General features: G+C 39.5%; 1 protein-coding gene across 12 annotated transcripts in view; it reads left to right on the top strand.

The window, feature by feature from the left end:
• Positions 1 to 20,583, top strand: part of MAGI2 (membrane associated guanylate kinase, WW and PDZ domain containing 2) — a 1,116,388-nt gene that overhangs the window by 627,608 nt on the left and 468,197 nt on the right. For all 12 annotated transcript variants that reach the window (XM_050936782.1, XM_050936783.1, XM_050936784.1 and 9 more), the window contains one exon: positions 20,299 to 20,418. In XM_050936782.1, the coding sequence (XP_050792739.1) occupies positions 20,299 to 20,418 (120 nt within the window). The remainder of the gene's footprint in view (positions 1 to 20,298; positions 20,419 to 20,583) is intronic.

Consider the following 20,583-nt stretch of genomic DNA (forward strand, 5'->3'; position numbering starts at 1 on the left):
CTGTAAAATCCCTAAAAACGGGGACCAGCTTATTTGTGATAACTGGAGAGGGGTGACCTTTCTCTCTGTATCTGGAAAAATGTTTTGCCTTACCATTCTGAATAGGGTGAAAACTGTTGTTGACAAAGTACTCAGTGAAGAACAGGCTGATTTTAATCATGTTCAGACCAAGTTTTTACCTTGAGAAGATTTATTGAGAAAGGCTTAGAACACCCATAGAAGGTTTTAAGTTCTTTGATTTTATGAAAGCATTTGATAGTGTCCACAGAGAAGACCTCTGGAAGATCCTGACACATTACTGAATTCCAGGAAAGACTGTTAATTTGATAAAAGCTTTGTATGATGAGTGTGCTTGCTGTGTCAGGACAGAGAGGGGAGCCATGGAATTGTTTACGATTATTACTGATGTAAGGCAAAGTTGTATATTATACCCACGTCTTTTCTGCATTGCCATAGACTTTGTGATGAGAAGAGCGATGGCTGCTGCTGAAGACAGTAGTGTTGGGCTGGGCAAGAAAAAAGCTGCAAGACTTAGGTTTTGCAGATGACACAGTTATATTGTGTACCGACTTTGAAAAGACTCTCTATAAATAGGGTTACCAGATAGCAACTGTGAAAAAACGGGATTGGGGTAAGGGGTAATAGGCACCTATATAAGAAAAAGCCCCCTAAAATGGGTCTGTCCCTTTAAAAATGGGACATCTGGTCACCGTATCTATAAACATTAAAGGAGAATCTGCTAAAGTGGGACTTCTTATCAGTACTCAGAAGACCAAGACCATGGAGATAATGCTGTCAACGCTGGCAACTGTGTGATTGATGGAGAAAAATACAAGAGCTGTTGACTTTGTTTATCTTGGAAGTAAAATATCTGCTAATGGCCAGCTCACTAAAGCTAGTGGATCATTTTCCTGTTTTCAAACATCTGGATGAGTAAGAAGATATATCTGTACAGTAAAATGAGATTGTTCAGTGCTGTTATTCTTCCAACAATATTGTTGCCTCAGAAATCTGGGAGTACACCACAGGAAGCTGAATGCATTCTAACAACCTTGTTTAAGAAGAATCTTGGTGTTACTTCTGTCCATTACTTTCACAGTATTGAAATCAGTATCACTTTCCTTTTCAGATAAGCAGGCACTTAAGACTTCTTTGATAAATTATGCTACTGGTACTTTCTGCTCAAAGCGGAAAGGTATAATTTTAAAATATATATAGCAGGGAAGTCATGTACGGTTAAAAATATTCATACGGAAATCTGAAGTGCCTGCTTACCTGAAAAGGAAAGTGATATAGTTTTCATTATTGTGAAAGTAATGGACAGAAGTAGCACATGTAGTAAGTTCTACTAAGCTGTGCAATTCTGTGGTGAAGAAACTCTGAGGATATGTAAACTAAATAGATAGTTGTGAATAATTGTTAGTTCCTATCTCAATTCTTAGGATTTTACATACAGCTATTGCATTGGCTTTTTATTCTCCTTGCCCCTAAAAGTTGCTAGTTGATGTTTGTCATTTTTTATATGCATTTAGACTCACCTTTGCACTCTTTTCACAGGCAGAACGCCTAATGAATTTCTGAACAGCTAGATTTATCAGTCTTGACTGTATTAATAGGAATATTGCCTGTTGGATTGGACCCTGAATGGAAATTGTCAGCTTGGCAAAATTAATATTTATCGGAAAGCCTCACTTCTTATGCTCTGTTTAGCCATAAGAATTACACTGAGAAGCATTTCTAACCACCTACAATCTGCAAATAGCATTTGAAACAAAAGCCTTGGTTTAAAGTTGACATTGCTGAGCCAATGAACTACATAATTTACCCACAAGTAGGTTATCAAAAAAATGACTTGTGCCCTGTTTAGCTGGGACCACTTTTCAGATAAGTGGCTTTCAGAAAAGTGATGTTTGAATAATTGGGGAAGCCTCTTGGCTGACTCCCCAGTTTCTGTTGGGAGGAAACACCAGGGAGCTGGGATGGGAGAAATTTTAACTAAAGTGCCTTAGCTATGTTTATCTAGCTAAAGCACCTTAGCTGAGGCCCAACATTAAAGTGCTTTAGCTATGGTAGATAGATTCAGCTAAATGCTAAGAGCTCTCCCAGGCTGTTAGCTCTCAGGCTGGCTTCCACCATTCAAATTGAATAGTTGGGTGAAATGGGCAGTAAGTGGGGAGACACTGTTTGGCCATCACCCTCACATGTATGAAGGTTTAACATGTCTTCTGAGAACTTTGGGTTATCAGGGTTCTGGTAACCATTAAATTAATGTTAAACTGGTTTTAAACCTATAAAACAGGAAATTGAGCGAGAAAAATAAATATGGAGTCAAAATCATGGTCTATTCAGGCTATTTTTATTACAGATACACATGCACATATGTTGCAAAAACTAGCATTACAAGAGTCATATTGTCTGACTAGGTGTAGCCCCACATAGAGACCCGGTATAGATTTTTATTACCAGGCACAGGAATATCCTGTTTGAAATGCCAGGAAGCCAGGGTAAAGAGAACCTTCTCTTAAACACACTGAACGCAACTCCTAACCACAGGTCCCACCCATTCCAGAATATCCCTTCCGCTAGTCTAGCTACAGAAAATGTGGGGAACTAGGGGAAGACTTCAGTGGATTTTTCCCTCCCCTTGGCTCTTTTTACCAATTCTTTACCTCTTTCATACCCCATTACAGATAAACCAAGCTCCTGCGTGTTTCACATTTTCTCAGAGATATAAAAGACTTTGTGTACCATTCATTTATCTTAAACTTTTTTCCTTTTGAGGTTTGAAATGACTGCAGGATTGTTGTATATGTATTTGCCCTATGCCTACACATTTCCTTCTTATCCTTTTAAAAGTTCTGTCCTTCTAATGCAAACTGCACAAAAGCATTTTAACAGTTACAATAGGATTTTCTGATACAGATTTTCTGATACAAAAATATGAAATATTACTTGGGTGATGCTTATCATAAATCTAATTTATCCGAGCATCATGGACATATGCTTAAACAACTTTCCATGGACAATTACAAAGGTGTGATACCAACCGGACCTCTCTCAGCAATCTTGACATCTTTGCATGGTATAGAGATAGTTGTACAAATTGTGCCAGTTTTTGAAATGTCCTATGGATCCATTTCTGTGTACAGAACATGTGTATGCATTTTCTGTTCATTATCTGATGCTGTGATGAATCAGCTAAGTAGTAACAGATCAGGAGAGAGCAGTGAGAAGAATCTGCTGCTGCTCTTTTGGTGCTGACTGGAGATTAATTGGACACCCAGGAGCGTAAGACTCGTGTTCCATGACAGTTGGAAGGACAGCTGGAGGCCTGGACGGACGTGACAAAGATGTTCCCGGAGACTGTTCAGGGTGCCTGAGCAGGAGTTTCTAGAAACACTTCTATGTGGTTGGGTCTATGTGAATTTAAGAATAACAAGGCTCTGATACATAGTGTGGGTAAGAACAAGTACATAGTGTAAACAAACAAATTATATCCTAGTTGACTACATGAGATCAATTTCTCTTCAACGAAATCAACTGATCCGTTGCAGGGCCCCAGAATTGATCACGGCTTGGCCATTGGGCAACAATATATATGGCACAGAGTTACAAAAACTTAGCTTGTGGACGTAATAATACCTAATGCTAAGCAAATATTTAATTTAACGTTATGGGTTAATTAACAAGCAGGACAAATGTATCTTGTAGATCATTTGAAGTAAATTGGCATGTTATAAAAGTTGCCATAGACACCCACTGTTTAACTGCAGTGAAACTGTTACATAGTAAAAAGAACAGGAGTACTTGTGGCACCTTAGAGACTGTCACATTTATTTCAGCATGAGCTTTCGTGAGCTACAGCTCACTTCTTCAGATGCATAGAATGGAAGACATAGTGTGACATAGTGTGATCAAGGGACCGCTATGATATTGACAGCATTCAATGTCAGAAAAATATACTGGCATTAGAATTGGGACTATAGCACTGATTAGTCAGAGCAAAATATAGCATGAATCTGCATGAATCATGAATAGAGGTCTTCAGAAGGAAATGTGCTAAGATGCCTAGAAAGAAGGAACTAGACTTGACTAAATTCTAATATAAAGATTGTTCATGTTCATAGGGTGCCTAAGAACACATATATATTGTTCCATATTTTGGGCAAGATACAGATACCAGTAACTTATTCCTTGGATGATAACGAATACTTGGTTCTTATTCCATTTGCAAACTAATCAAGCATCTCAGATTATATTGGGAAGTAGAATCAATGACCCCCTAAAAAAAGAAATGTCTGAGAGTTACAGAACTGCTACAGTAATTCACTGTATTTACTGTAGTTCACTCTATATATTCTTAAATAGTAATTCAATGTAGTTACATGAAGTAATTTAATGTAATTACATGCATTTAACCTTTTTGTAGCTACTTTTAATTTGCTGGTGTTATTAGCTAGTATCCAAGAGACATAACAGCTTGTTCTTGGTATCTGAATGATGCCAAAATAAGTGGAATCAGCCCATCCCTAGTTATTACAGAACTGGTTATTGTAAACTTGATTATTACAGTTCATATCTAAGAATGAAGCCACATGTTATAACTTGTATGAAGTTCAGTATCCTGCTTTGAAAGCACAGATCACCATGAACACATCCAGAAGTGCTCTGTTCCCTGTACTATGTTAATACAGTAGTGGGTCTCTGTCTTGGCATTAAAAGTTTATTCCAAACTGTGCACCCATGACCTCTCACAACAGCTATATTCTGCTGGAACAATTAAACTGTCTATTAGTGGGGACACCTGATGACTGTGGGAGACAGTACTTTGACAAGTGCTGGACCTAGATGTTTGAACTTATTCCTGTAGGAGATAAAAATGACCATTGGCCTAACTGCATTCAGAATTAAATGGAAAACTCATTTCCTCATCTTGAGATCACTATATTATCCTCTGATTTACTTATTTATTAGACATTAAATCTAAGCTTATTTTTTCTATCTGCAGGAGGAAAAGGAACATTTTTTCTCTCATCCATGTTTTTTATACACCCTATCCCTAAATCAGCAGCAAGCATTTTCATTCTTGTGAATATCTTATAAAATAGTGACTAGTGTAGAAATAATTTATATATCTCACTATAGATATTTTATTAATGTGAGTTAAGCAGAGAATAGTTTTCTCTAGTGACCCAAGATATCTATATTTCACATGGTGTTATTTTTACAAATGGTTTAACATAAAAATCGTGATGGCTTTAAAGTAATAAATTTCCTCCTCAGATAACCTAATATAGTAAAGAGCTCCAGCAACCTAATTATTCATAATAATGTTGGAGACTACATTTCATGAATCACTGTTTGAAAACAGAAAAGTAATACAGAAGACAAAATATTATATTGACTTGGAATTTACTGTGTAAGCACATTAGCCAATCAAGAGTTTATTTTGCATATGAGAAAATAGTGGCTGGAGAAAAGCACCAGAAAAGTGGGGTACCTGGATATTCAACACCTAGGTATATCTAGATATCCAGTAGTCCACATTTCTTCAATTTTTGTAATTAAACTAGGGTGTAGAATAATATGTGTATAGTAAAAGCAGCAAAGAGTCCTGTGGCAACTTATAGACTAACAGACGTATTGGAGCATGAGCTTTCGTGGGTGTCATGACATGCATCCGACGAAGTGGGTATTCACCCATGAAAGCTCATGCTCCAATACGTCTGTTAGTCTATAAGGTGCCAGAGGACTCTGCTGCTTTTAGAGATCAAGACTAACACTGCTACCCCTCTGATATGTGTATAGTATTTCAACAAAGTAAAGCATTATGGACCAGATTCTGATGCACTTGCTGAAACTGAACAGTACTGTACTCCACTAGTAGACTCCTCTTAGAAGAAAGGTAATATTCAGTGTAAGTCAGCATATCAGTGTTCAGCTCCCTGTAAATGGTGTTAATTATTATCACGGCCACTGTAGAGTATTTCCAATGTACTGCCATAGACCTGTATCAGATTTGGATCTGTTCAGAAATTCTTTGTAGCAATGTATGCAATTCATCTGAGAAGATCATACACAACTGGGATTAGGGGGCTGTGTAACAGGGATACCTGCCTCTTTAAGGGTCTGGAGGCCTGGAGCCAGTCTGCACTGTTTATTTAGCCCTGCCCTGCTACACCTATGCTGGACTTCTGCGGAGAAAAGCCCAGCAGATGAAGTCTAACATGGGAGAAGAGTGGACAGACTGTTCCTCCCTGGAGGCAAAAAGCCTGGTTGAGGTCCAGGTTGTCTGAGGACTGTGGCCAGCCAGAGCCTTTTGTAAGAGAGTGGGCCTGGACCAGATTGTTAAGTGGGCCGGAGCCCAAGTGCCTGTTGGTGGATATTAAGGCACTGAAGATTCCTGTATCTGTCTTTTGTTGGACTTTAAGGAACTCAGTTATACTGGAGCAGTTTAATAGTGTAAAGTGGCTTGGTCAAGTCACCCCTATGGCAGGAGTAGGCTGAAGAATATTTTGGGGAAAATGAGGCAGAGCTGTTGCGGTGCTGGGTCTCACCATGAGGAGGCGCTCTGGAGTTGTAAGCCTGTACAGGCTGGTAGAAGGAGGTTATCTCCTCGCTGTACCACACATTAGGAGCCTCAGCCCAGTTCTTCAGCTTCTTTAGGGGATGCTTTCTCCCAAGTCCCAAGTCTGGGCTCAGGCTAGAGAGCAATACAGAGGCCAATGGCTTTCCTGAGCCCCAATGGCCTACCCACCTACTCAGATAATACAGACCCTCAAGTGAGGGGTGGACCCTTAGAGGAGCCTCTACCCTTTTTCCCTGCTGGTCCAGGCAAAGATTCCCCTGCCTTTGAGACTACAGAAGGTTGTCACTGTGTTGTCTAATTCTGCTTAGTAGTTATAGACATGCCAGCAGCTGCCTGAGCCCTGTCTAAACTACTGCTGCTGTAGTTATCTCCCTTGAAGGAGCAGCAAAAGTCAGAGATTTCCCCAAAAAAAAGTCTAGTGTAGATGGGACCAATGTGACAATCTTTATTCTCCCACACATCCTAAGAGATGATGTCCCTATTAAGCTCTCTTAACAAGAGAAAGTATTTTGCATATAATGAGTCACATCTCTCTTAATGTAAGTAGTATCACCCAACCACATCTGTATTAGGGTGACCACCTGCCCTGAATTTGGCTGGACAGTTCTGAAATGCAAAGTTCGAGTCCTGGTCCTGGGCTGAATGACTCCGAGATAACAGCGTTTGTCTTCCCAGTGGGGGAGGGTGGGGATGCTGAGGTATGCCTTAGCCTCCCCTCTCCACAAGGCCCTGCCCCCTGCTGCTTCTCTCCCCACCAAGGCCACGCCCCCTGTTGTTCCCTGGTAGGTGGTGACATGGACCAGGGGCTGCTCTTGTGCACTCTCATTCTAGGGTAGGTGGAGAGTTCAGGGCTCCCCAGAGCAGCCAGGCTCCTTGGGCGGCTCTTACTACACAGAACTCCAGCTTTCCCATTCCCTGTCCAGGCTGGGCCTGAGGAGGAGCAGCAGACAGGGCCTTAGGGGAAGAGCAGAAGTAGGGGGTGGCTCCTTGGGGGGAGAGGGAAGGGAGCAGAGATGGGGCCACAGAGGGTGGCAGGGCGCCTGCATGGGTCCTGCTTTTGAAACAGAAGAAATCTAGAAAGTATAAGTCTGTGAATAGATTTTCCAAATGCCAATCACATATATCCAGCTTCTCTTCAGAAGTGACATCACTGCTTACTCACCAGCCTGCCTTTATGAGTCCAATTGTGGTATTTTAGTTTTAACATAAGCCTGAAAAAGGAACTATCAATGGGAAATTTTATGAAGTGTGATCTCTGGGGCACTGATGAATTTCATGAAAGAAATTCCAGCGTCTTCCATTGTTTCCAGTGAGCTTCTAATTCACACTTTGAAGAAACTTTTCAGACAACAATTTGGAGTTCAGAAAGATTTGCAAGTAATTTCATTTCTTTTCATCTGTTTTACTTCATGAACACTGAAAGGTACATTTTCTCAGGCGCAAGTAAATTACCTGTCTGTTAACTAGATCCTTAAATGCCAGAATGCCCATAGATTTCCAATCTGAGTTCTCCCAAGAATTACATACAATACATTTTAGTTGCTGTGGATTCCTGTAAAATCTGTGCCTACGAGTGATTTCCATATTACTATTATTATTATTTTACAATCATGGCTACAGTCTTCTATGCTTGATTTGGCACAAGGTATTCACACTTCTCTGTTATTAGCTTTTATCTGTGAATGTCATTGTTACATCTTAAAAGGTACTCTTGGCAAAGATAATGCAAAAAGGCATTTCATTTTCTCAGAAGCTGTACAGATTTTGAACTCTTCTATAGATCGATTTATTATTGGGTCGAAGTCATCTTTAAAAGTAGAAATTCTGAAGATGGAACAAGGAGTTCACCAACAGCAAGAAACTGACACTGACCTACTTTATACCATGATTACTATGCAATGAGTTGTGTTGATTTGTAGAGAAATTTTCATAGAATTCATAGATTCCAAGGCCAGAAGGGACCATTGTGATAATCTGTTCTGAACTCCTGTATGGCAGATCTCTCAGAAAAACACCCAATCTTGATTTAACAGTGCTGGACAATCCAACACAACCCCAGGTAAATTGTTCCAATGCTTAATTATTTTCACCATTAAAAATTTGCACCTAATTTCCCGTCTGAATTTTATCTATCTTCAACTTTCAGCCATTGGATTGTGCTTTACCTTTCTCTTTTAGATTGAAGAACCCATTATTAAATATTTGTTCCCCAGGCGGGTACTTACAGACTGTCATCAAGTCACCCCTTAACCTTCTCTTTGTTAAGCTAAATAGATTGAGCTCCTTGAGTCTGTCACTATAAGGCATGTTTTATAATAATTTAATCATTCTTGTGGCTTCTCTCTGAACCCTCTCCTGTTTATTAGCATCCTTCTTGAATTGTGGACACCAAAAATGGACACTGTATTCTAGCAGCAGTTGTACCAGTGCCAAATGCAGAGGTAAAATAACCTCTCTGCTCATATTTGAGATTCCGCTATTTATGCATCTGAGGATCACATTAGTCCTTTTGGCCCCAGCACCACAATCAGCAGATTATCCACCACTACCCCCAAATCTTTTTCTGTCAGTGCCTGCCCCCAAAGGGCATCATCATCATAGAATATCAGGGTTGGAAAGGACCTCAGGAAGTCATCTAGTCCAACCCCCTGCTCAAAGTAGGACCAAGCCCAAGACAGATTTTTGCCCCAGATCCTTAAATGGCCCCCTCAAGGATTGGGCTCACAACCATGGGTGTAGCAGGCCAATGCTCAAACCACTGAGCCATCCCTCCCCATACAGCAAGTCAGATCCTCAATGGATGTAAATCAGAGTAGCTCTAGATCTGGCTCAGTATATTTACATTTTAGACAAAGGCAGAAACTCAAGCCTTGCATAGTTATGCCTCTGCCTACATCTCGAGCCTCATTTCCCATTGTGTTCCTTCTGTTCCACCAGTGGTGCCAATTTCAATGTCCCTCTTTAGAACTATGTACTTTCACAACAAGTTTGTAATTTAAACAAACAAACAAAACAGTGATTAAGCAACCAAGCAACACTGTCAGTCCCACCTCCAGATTTTACAGTGGTGCTCAACTCCAGTATGTCTGTTTTTCATAATATGAGCTTTTAGGAGTAGAGGCGTTCTCTGTTTAACATTTGTGTGTACTGTGCTGTGCCAAACCCAATGTGCAAAAACAAATGAGAAAAATAAAATCCAGATTTTGCTGAAATAAGATTCCTAGTGCACATACCTTGAATCAGAAAAAAGTTCTCTAAAAAGTATTATAAATTTGAGGTTTAACAATCCAATTTATTTGGCATGGGTAGTGATCAATGGCTCCATGTCTAGTTGGCAGCCGGTATCAAGCGAAGTGCCCCAAGGGTTGGTCCTGGGGCCGGTTTTGTTCAATATCTTCATGAATGATCTGGAGAATGGTGACACAAGTTTATAGCTGACACTAAACTGGGAGGACTGGTGGATACGCCGGAGGGTAGAGATAGGATACAGAGGGACCTAGACAAATTAGAGGATTAGTCCAAAAGAAATCTGATGAGGTTCAACAAGGACAAGTGCAGAGTCCTGCACTTAGGATAGAAGAATCCCATGAACTGCTATAGACTAGGGACCGAATGGCTAGGCAGCAGTTCTGCAGACAAGGATCTAGAGGTTACAGTGGACGAGAAGCTGGACATGAGTCGACAGTGTGCCCTTGTTGCCAAGAAGGCTAATGACATTTTGGGCTGTATAAGTAGGGGCATTGCCAGCAGATCGAGGGACATGATCATTCCCCTCTATTCAACATTGGTGAGGCCTCATCTGGAGTACTGTGTCCAGTTTTGGGCCCCACACTACAAGAAGGATGTGGAAAAATTGGAAAGAATCCAGCGGCGGCCAACAAAAATGATTATGGGGCTGGAGCACATGACTTATGAGGAGATGCTAGGGGAACTGGGATTGTTTAGTCTGCAGAAGAGAAGAATGAGGGGGGATTTTATAGCTGCTTTCAACTACCTGAAAGGGGGTTCCAAAGAGGATGGATCTAGACTGTTCTCAGTGGTACCAGATGACAAAACAAGGAGTAAAGGTCTCCAGTTGCAGTGAGGGAGGTTTAGGTTGGATATCAGGAAAAACTTTTTCACTAGGAAGGTGGTGAAGCACTGGAATGGTTTACCTGGGGAGGTGGTGGAATCTCCTTCCATAGAGGTTTTTAAGGCCTGGCTTGACAAAGCCCTGGCTGGGATGATTTATTTGGGGATTAGTCCTGCTTTGAGCAGGGGGTTCGACTAGATGACCTCCTGAGGTCCCTTCCAACCCTAATATTCTATGATTCTGTGATTTGGCACCAGTTTAACTAATGTTTATGCAGAAAACTTGCCTTGAGTTTTAAAGAACTGAAGATGTTTCCTTGTTGTAACACAATGTAGGCACACACTTGTATATGTCCTAAGCAGTCCAGGATGAATAAATTTATTGATCTAAAAATACAAAAATAAAAATACAAATATAAATATAAAAAAATAAATATAATTATATTGATTCTTATTATTAAAATATACCAATTCTTCGTTTTCTTCTAATGGGTAAGTCTACAATTTCCTTTTAGCAAGGTATTTACATTCTAGCAACATTCATATATTCTATACGCACAAGGTTTTTCCTAGTCTTAATTATTGCCAAAGCTGTTTTTCTAATGGGATATCAGCAATGTATGAATAAAAGTCTGGTAGTATTTACAAAACAGAGTATTTTCAGTTTATGAAATTAGACGTTCTAATAAGAGTTAGGTCTTTGTTCTATGATTAGATATTAGACACAATTAAAAAACAGGAAAATTATTTTACAAAAATCTCTTAATATTTTCCCCTTTAAAAAAAATTGAAATTAAAAAAATTATCCAGCTCTATTAGGTATAATTATCAATGAAGAAGTTGGAGGGAGAAGAAAAAACAAAGTAACTCATGTTGTAGAAGTCCTGTCTGATTTTCAGTCCCTTCAGCGATGTGTTCTTGCTGTGGCCTTGACTCCAGGAAGTCTTTAAGATTATTTTCCATGTGAAATATGTGATCGGCATGATGAGATATTATAGAATGTGGATGTACCAATATTGTGAAATGTTTTTTGACTTTTTTGGGTAAGATTACATTTTAGTATTTCCAAATAAATTATTACACATACTTTAAGACTTTCATCCTAAAGTGCTTCACAAACAATTGTACCACTTGTTCTTTATGAGCTTAATCCAGTGCCCACTGAAGTGAATGGAAAGGCACCTATTGACTTCAGCGTACTTTGGATGGGGCCCTAGGACTCCAACTGGTGTCAGTGAGACTATATGATACATAGGGAATGAAGGTTTGAGTATTTTATGAACATGAATCACATCACCTACCAGCTCTGGGATGGAGCGTGGCAGCATCATTTTACAACAGTTTAGGCCAGGAAGTGCTCAAGAATACCTATCATGGGAAAAGAAACAATTGCATATAATTAATTTTTTTCTGACCATGGGACACATACGTTAAATCTAATGATATAGCTCAGCAACCTATAAGTGCCTGGTTTTGTTTCATTCTATAGCATTTAGACTGTGTTTCTTAGTGGGGTTTGGAATGATTAAACTAAGCTTCAGGAATGTTGGTGTCAGACCACTGCTCGTTAATGGAGTTTGAAATGATTAACCTTGAAAAATACTTCAGGGATTTTGGTGTCAGCTCACTGCTACCCACATTATTTATTTAAAAAATACACCAGCAAAATTTTTGCTAGTGGAAACAAATGAACCAGTGACTCAGAAATATGGGGGAAAAAATCTGTTGCCTATTGTGACCCTTGGCAAAAGGGGTTTTATGGCATTGTGTTTTACGCTGTTACTGTGAGAAATATCATAAACACATGGGGCTTCTTGCCTTGTAGTACATTTACATTCACTTTCATTAAAAATGATGTTCAGTGTTCCCCTCAGCTGGGAATTCAGCAGAACAAAATGAATGTGGTGTTTTTCTGCTTTATGTATTTAGTAATGTGATGAGATAGGTATAATTTCCCGTACAGCTCTGTTCCTTACAGTAATATTGTCCCTGAATAATTTGTCAAACAAACAAAAGAGCTAATTAAATATTGTTGAAATTTTCTAAGGCAAAATGTATACAAGGTCATATCAAGGGCTTAACTGAAGTTTATTAAAGACTAGCAGTCTGTTTCTGTGGAAGGGATCCCTCCAGCTATCTTTGTGTATGACAGGCTGGCATACCGATTTCAATAGCAAGCTGTTGTACAATGCAAAATTACAGAACAAATTCACTCTCAGTGCTTGGCTAACGTAAGAGTATTATATAGGTGGAGGCTTTTTGTTTTAATAGTTTAATTAGTTCTCTTGTTATATTTTGAACAAATACAAATGTGTTTTAAGGTCCTAGTTTCTATAAAATACTTTTCATGGAAAAATGAATCTAATATTTCATTGTGCACCCAGTGCTGTGACTTATCATGCATTTAGACTGGCCTGCTCCTCTGTGTTTGTGAAGCATCTAGCACACCTGTAATATGACAAATAAATAATAATAATAGTAGTAATAATAATAATGGAGATTTGGCATAAGGAAGATGAATGCCTTTTTTGGCCACACATTGCACTGAACAGTATTCACATAATACACATCTAGAGTACACTTAGAAAGCTATAGCATTGACAAGGCAGCTGCACAAAAAAAATGGTGTGAAGTTTGTGGATAGGTAGTGGAGTGTGCAGGGACTCCAGGATTTATCTCCATTCTTATGCATCACATATAGAGTACAGATGTGATACTATCCCTGAAAGGCTGCAAAAGATGGTAAGACATGGGTTATTTACCATGCAAGGATGAAGTGTTCTTGAAAAATATGTCTACTGTATTGATCATAGAACAACTTGTAGTATTTATTCTTCTTCTGCAACAGTGGTTCCAGTTTTTCAAACTAACATTAATTTTCCTTACTTGACATTTATATAAAACTGCAGTCTGACTCTTTTTGTATAGTGTATAAGTGAGCAGTGGCACCAGTAATAGAGGATGTTATGGTGGCAGCTTTTCAGGCATTGGGAATGGCAATGTCAAGCACAGACTATGTCAAGACAGCTGTTCTAGAATTTTAAAATGTTGGTGTGAAGAAAATTGCTCCTATCAACACATCTGAGATCAGCACGTGGGCACATAGAATCATAGAAATCAGGGTTGGAAGGGACCTCAGGAGGTCATCTAGTCCAACCCTCTGCTCAAAGCAGGACTAATCCCCAAATAAATCATCCCAGCCAGGGCTTCATTAAGCCTGACCTTAAAAACCTCTAAGAAAAGAGATTCCACCACCTCCCTAGGTAACCCATTCCAGTGTTTCACCACCCTCCTAGTGAAAAGTTTTTCCTAATATCCAACCTAAACCTCCCCCACTGCAACTGGAGACCATTACTTCTTGTTCTGTCATCTGGTACCACTGAGAACAGTCTAGATCCATCCTCTATGGAACCCCCTTTCAGGTAGTTGAAAGCAGCTATCAAATCCCCCCTCATACTTCTCTTCTAAAGACTAAACAATGCCAGTTCCCCCTCATAAATCATGTGCTCCAGCCCCCTGATCATTTTTATTGCCTTCCATTGGATTCTTTCCAATTTTTCCACATCTTTCTTGTAGTGTGGGGCCCAAAACTGGACACAGTACTCCAGATGAGGCCTCACCAATGTTGAATAGAGGGGAATGATCACGTCCCTCGATCTGCTGGCAATGCCCCTACATAAATGGCCTAAGGGAGCACATAGAGGATTTCGGTGTTCTGCTAAGATCTCTTCATTTGTAAATTGGACTATGGCTCTTTAGCTTTTCTAATGTATGTAGTGTTCAGTTGGTTTGACTCCTTAGTCTATTACACTTTATCCATTCAGCCATCTGGACAGGTATAAGAGAGAACTGCAACCATTGGTGGCAGACATAGGAATGGTATTTCATGGAATTAATGTTATTTACTGGTTTGCAGGTGCATGTATAAGTTATCTTTAAAATACTTTACTGCCATTATATTAGCTTATTTCCTTTCTTATTTATATTAAGTTTTCTTTAGCATCTACTGTCATGATGTCTGGGTGCCCTACAAACAATTAAAAAACAAGAGACAAAATTGCAATGGCCACTCATGTAAATGGCTCATTGCAGTCTCACTTCCTAAATGCCTTGCCAGAGACCTGAATATTGATATAACATCAGTATGTTGAGTGTGTGAGTCTTAGACTGCTCCCTAGGAGTCAAACTTACCCTGGTAATGCGAGCAGAAGAAGGAAGTTCCAAAAGGCAAGGGCTTTCTTCTGAAAACAGTCTGCCACCATCCTTGGAAATTTGTAACTGACATCTGACTGCCTCCTCTGATCTTACTGTTACTTTAATGACAAGACGGGAGAGGACATCTCTTAGGCAAAGGGACTCCAAATGCTTCGAGGCTTTAAAAATTCCTTGAATTTCATTTTGGAATGAATAGGTAACCAGTGCAAAGCATGGAGCATTGGTGTTGTACATAGATAACTGTAGATCCCACTTGATGTCTGTCTAACCTATGATAATGCACAATTAAAATCAAGTAATGAACTGTTGTAATATAGTCTGATACCTTCTTTTTGTATCACAGGTCCAGGGTTATTGTGTCATAAGCAATATTAAAAGTAGGAAAATGGTGATTGTATAAACAATAATTGAGCTCTCCATACTTCGGATCTCCTGAGTCTGATTTTAGAACTCTACATGAAGGGTAACATCACCTGTTAAGTTGGTTTAGGCTTTTCTATACCTCACTTGCTCAGCTAATCTTTTTGGTTTGCTTAATAGAGCACAGAAAATGAGATCTCATCCATATTAAGCTAATAGACCATATACAAATCATTTTGCTTTTATGTAGAGTTCTGTCAAAGTTTAAAATAGTTTTTAAAAACTGGAGTAAAAGTGGAAGGGCAAAAACAAACTACATCTGAACTGAATTTTTCTAAATAACTAAATTACCAAACTATACATTTCAGAATTGTATAACCAGCCCAGCATTAGGGATGGGAACAAGGGGTTAGAGAGTAAATTGAGCTCTTCCAAAGGATGGTCTGGACTGAAAGTTTTAAGGCCAAATTTTGTCCTTGGGTGCATATTCACAGTTCTGACCTGGCTGGATTTTCCTCGCTCACCAGTGGAAATCAGAAGTCACTGCACTGAAGTCAATATAATTACACCTGTGTGAAACTGGAGACAGGATAATTGGTCCCCAAAACTTCAGTAGTAGCTGCAGGCATCTGAGGCCAGAACTAATGTCTTAAAAGTGAGATGCTCAGTGCATTCGCCCCAGGGAACTCAATGAGAGAAGAAGGCATTCAGTACTCCCAGGACTGAGCCTTTAGTTTCTACCTTGGCTACAATTGCAAGTTACAGAGCAATAAGGGAGCCCCGGGTACACTAGCTCACTACCCATCCACACTGGCAAGGCACGTAGAGAGCTCTGACTCCGCGGCTACAGCGCTCCTGGTACTCTACCTCGGCGAGAGGAATAACGTTTGCTGCGCCTTGGCTACAACGTCCGGGCATCAGTGTGATCGAAGTGTTGCATTACTGGGCTCTGATCGGCCTCCGGAAATGTCCCATAATCCCCTTAAGTCAAGTGGCCACTCTTGTCATTGTTTTGAACTCCTGTAGGAATATGGAAATGCCCTTTCAAAGCTCTGTTTTGACAGCCGGCATGCAAGCCGTTACTGTGGAATGCTGTGTCTGAGAGAGAGAGAGGCAGGCGCGGAGGGGGAGGTCTGCTGCTGTCCGAACTTACAAGACAACATGCTGACACACTCTCAGCACCCCCAAAACCCTCTCTCTTTCCCCCCCATACACACTCCATGTCACACTCCACCCCTCCCATTTTAAAAGCACGTTGCAGTCAATTGCATGCTGAGATAGCTGCCCATAATGCACCACTCCCAATGCCTCTGCAAGTGCCACAAATGTGGCCACGCCAGTGTGCTTGAAGCTGTCAGTGTGGACAGACTGCAGCACTTTCCCTACTGCGCTCTCCAAAGGCTAGTTTAACTCAAAGCGCTGTACATCTGCAAGTGTAGCCACGCCCTAAGAAAGCTGTACCTGGATGCGAATGTTTGCAGTACTGGTACATCTGTATACGCGTGCACTGAGTAATCAGTTATAACTGCAAACTGTCCTCTCTGATTAATCAGGAACAAAGGGCTGAGGGTGGGGATTATGTGTCCCCACATTACAGTTGTCATAAATATCCCTCATACATGTTCCTCTTGGTGTCCTTGATGCTCCCTGGGCCTTTTGTTATGGAACTGGAACTGGATTTTATTTTTTTCTCAAGCTACCATCCTAACAACATGGCAGTTGGCCTTCTTGTGATATTCTTTCTACATTAATAATAAGCTAAACATTACAAGCAGTAGCAAGTATGTTCTCTTAAGGTTTGCATCTCCATAAGAAGATTATCCTGTTTTTGCAAAGAGATGAGCAAGATGTTCATGTGCACACAGTGCTTTCTGTAGCTAATAATAAAGTAAACCTCCTTAATGAATCAGTAGAATAAAACACTACAGTGAATAATATTTTAATCCAGGAATGCTCATGGGTTTGTTTATAGGGTTTACTTATCCTCTTATACTGGTGCAGTTAAAGAGGAAATCCATTGAGATCAGTGGTGTTACGCCCGTGTAAAAATGATATGGGAAAACTGGGCCAATGCTGTGGCATGCAGGAAGTATGGACCAGTCCTGTACCCTTGCTCAAATCCTGAGACATGCCTGAGACTCACCACTGAGTGACTAATGATAGGTATGGTAATAAGTTGCTTCTTTTCTCTCTCTTTTTTTAGTATTTGTGAAAGGTAAAGGGCGAGCTGTTTTGCATACTACAGCTCCAGTTGCTCTATTTTGATCCAAGATTGAAATGTAATGCAGCAGGATTTTCCATTGCTTGTGTTGACTAGCCAAGGCTTAAGGTACGGTAGCGTGGCAATTTGCAAATTGGGATTTCCAGTGCAGGGTAACATAGTTTGAAATGTGCCATCACAAAATGTTTTACAAACTGAGATACAGATTATATACTATACATTGGTATCACTTATCTGACATGAACTGCAGCTACTTCCAGAATAAAACATTGCAGCACTTTAACAATTTAGGACACACAGAGAAAAACTTAAAGGGGAAGTTAAGTGCACAGAATGTAATACCCTAGTTGGAATTTGGCCTGGACATCGTGTTCACTCCTTCACTTTTAGGAAAGCGTCATGAGTTTTTAATGACGACATTTTTGTGTTTTTATGTCTCATCTAAAAGATAGCACCTTCGCCACGAAGTGTTTCTGAACACGATGCTGGGGAATTTGTTCAGTAGTGACTCAGAGGGAAAGTGGTGAATATTGAAGAGTTGGCAGTCTATTGATGCTATACTACAGTGGGTTCTAAGTGGTTAGCACATCTATTATCATAACCTGAAACCTCTGGAGACAGTGCAACATAAGATAATGCTGACATTCTCAACATTGTGCTGTGCTGCTTTCCCCACAAGAGGAAATTTGGAGGCAACTATCACTAAGAAGGTGGTGGAGCATAATTCCTAAGGGCTGCATGAAAAAGGTTAAGCACTCCCTGTTGGTTTTCTGAATTAAAGTGGTATGTCCTTTTGTTGTCTGATTATATAATAGCCATATCAGGTACAGGGGGATCTCACACATATGTAGACGGAGTTGTGGGGAGCAGGTAATAGCCCATATGTTCAGAATGGAGATTGCACAAGCCAATCTGTATATGGAACATGTATTCTGACCGATCTGGGGATGGTGAATTAGGTAGAATTGGTGTATTTAGCCTATAGTTGACTGAGATGAGAACAGTGTCTTATGTGGACCTTATATGAAGGATAATGGCTCTGATGTTGTGGTCTTTGGTCCATATGATGAGAGAGGTGAAGAGTTCGGTCCCTAGCATCCAATTTAGGGGTTTGATTCACAGTTTATAAGTCACTGCATAGATTTTTCTGTGAGATAATAGAGATTTGTGGTCTAACTGTGAAACTTAAATAGGGAATGGTGATCAGAGATTGTAATCAGGATAGAGACAAGAGGGAAAATTAAGCCTGTTGTTGGAACTCAGAAGAGTAATTCCAGAAATTCTGATACATTTTCTTGACTTTCAAATGTTGTTTTTTGGTTTTTGGTTTTTTTGCTAAGTTGACACCGAATTGCCTAGTTTTAGATAGGTTTTTTTAAGTAAAAAATAGCATTTTTATATAGGTTTGGGTTTTTTTAAAATAATCTCTTTATATCCTTAACTATATCTTTTCTAGTATTTTTGGCTGATAATTGTCTTCTTTACAATTAATGAACTAAAACTCCCTACATGTTGTATTATGTGCTTCCCAATACTATGACTAAGTACAGCACAACCTCAATGCACCAAAAATTCCTTATTCAAAACAGGGTCATGACTCCTTGTTGTTATCCCTATATTAAATCTCTGAGCATCCCTAGTCTAACCTGGATTTTTTCAGAACCTGAGCAAACTCAGAATGTTATTAGGCACAGGTGTCCATGAGCATTGCATGATTGGGCCATCAGTGTTTTGTGCAGTTAATAAAAAGTGCAACATTGTCTCTCCTGACAAACCTGACTCCTGAGTGCTTATTAAACTTTCCTCTGTGGAGCTCAGGAGCTGCATAGATGAAATTCTTCCCTTGCAGGGTTCCAATGGTTTTCATCAGTTATCACAAAGTCTAGTATCTCGGGAGAACATGCAGAGCTCCCAGGAGTCAGTTTTTCCCACAGTGAATAACTTCAAAATTGTCCATCCAACATACTTATGTATACCCCGTCTGCCAGTTTTTTAGAATTGGGATTCCCCCTTACCTCACTCCACCAAATCAACATTGAAATCTTGTTTTTAAAAAAAAAGATAGTTGTTTTAAAAGATTCAGATCTCTAAACACCTTGTGTGATCCACTTCAAACAACTCAAAAATTATCACCTAACAAGAGATCACACGTACAAAATGTTAAAGCAAAAAGCTTATTCTTTTTGAAAGTTGAGATTGCAGGGGGACCAAAATCAGACTTATAAAGGAAAAGTGTCTTAAGTTGTTAGTTGTGGAGTCACTACCATGGCTCCACCGTAAAAATGTATTTTTAATATTTATCCATAAAGTTGATCACACAGATTACAATCCTGACATGAAATGCTCTAAGAACAAAATTGCAGTGAGCAGAGGTAGACTTTGATACATTAAAATAACTGTTTGGTTTTTTCTAAAGCCGCAGAAAATGTGGTAGTCATAAATAAAAAATGACTAATTTTACATATGAATTCCTGATCTCAGTGGTGACCATAATAAGCACAGCAGAATTATACTTTTTTATTAGCTAGAGGTATGTAAACTGGAACCTAAGAAAATCTGGCCCAGAATCCCAAACGGCTCTCGCACACCTCCACCAGCGTCCATATTTACATTGAAAATCCAGGTAGTCAGAGTTATACAGTTTTGCAAATAACATGGGGAAGAAAGATGCACTATATAGTACAAACATTTAATTTACCACCCTATAATTTTTTCAAACCATACAATAGGACTAGCACAGTGCAAGTGTTAATGAAGGTTTTGTAGTACTTTTCAGATATCAAATATCCATTAATATATGCTTGATAAAGATAATTTTGATGGCTTTCTCTCTTATTATTAGGCACCACAAGGCCACATAAGGAGGGGGAGGTCCCGGGTGTGGACTATATTTTCATCACTGTTGAAGATTTTATGGAACTGGAGAAAAGTGGTGCTCTCTTAGAAAGTGGAACATATGAAGGTAAGTACATTTTTATTGCTAAATCTGTTTTATGTTTTCTTTGTTTTTTCCAATATAACAGAATTACATTAGGACATCCCATTACAAATGTGTCATTGTTACATTTATCTGAAACTTATGAAGCACCAGATGGCAACTGTGAAAATATTTTCATATGAAAAAGCT

Source organism: Gopherus flavomarginatus, chromosome 1 (genome assembly GCF_025201925.1).
Source record: "Gopherus flavomarginatus isolate rGopFla2 chromosome 1, rGopFla2.mat.asm, whole genome shotgun sequence".
In the NCBI taxonomy this organism is placed as follows: Eukaryota; Metazoa; Chordata; order Testudines; family Testudinidae; genus Gopherus; species Gopherus flavomarginatus.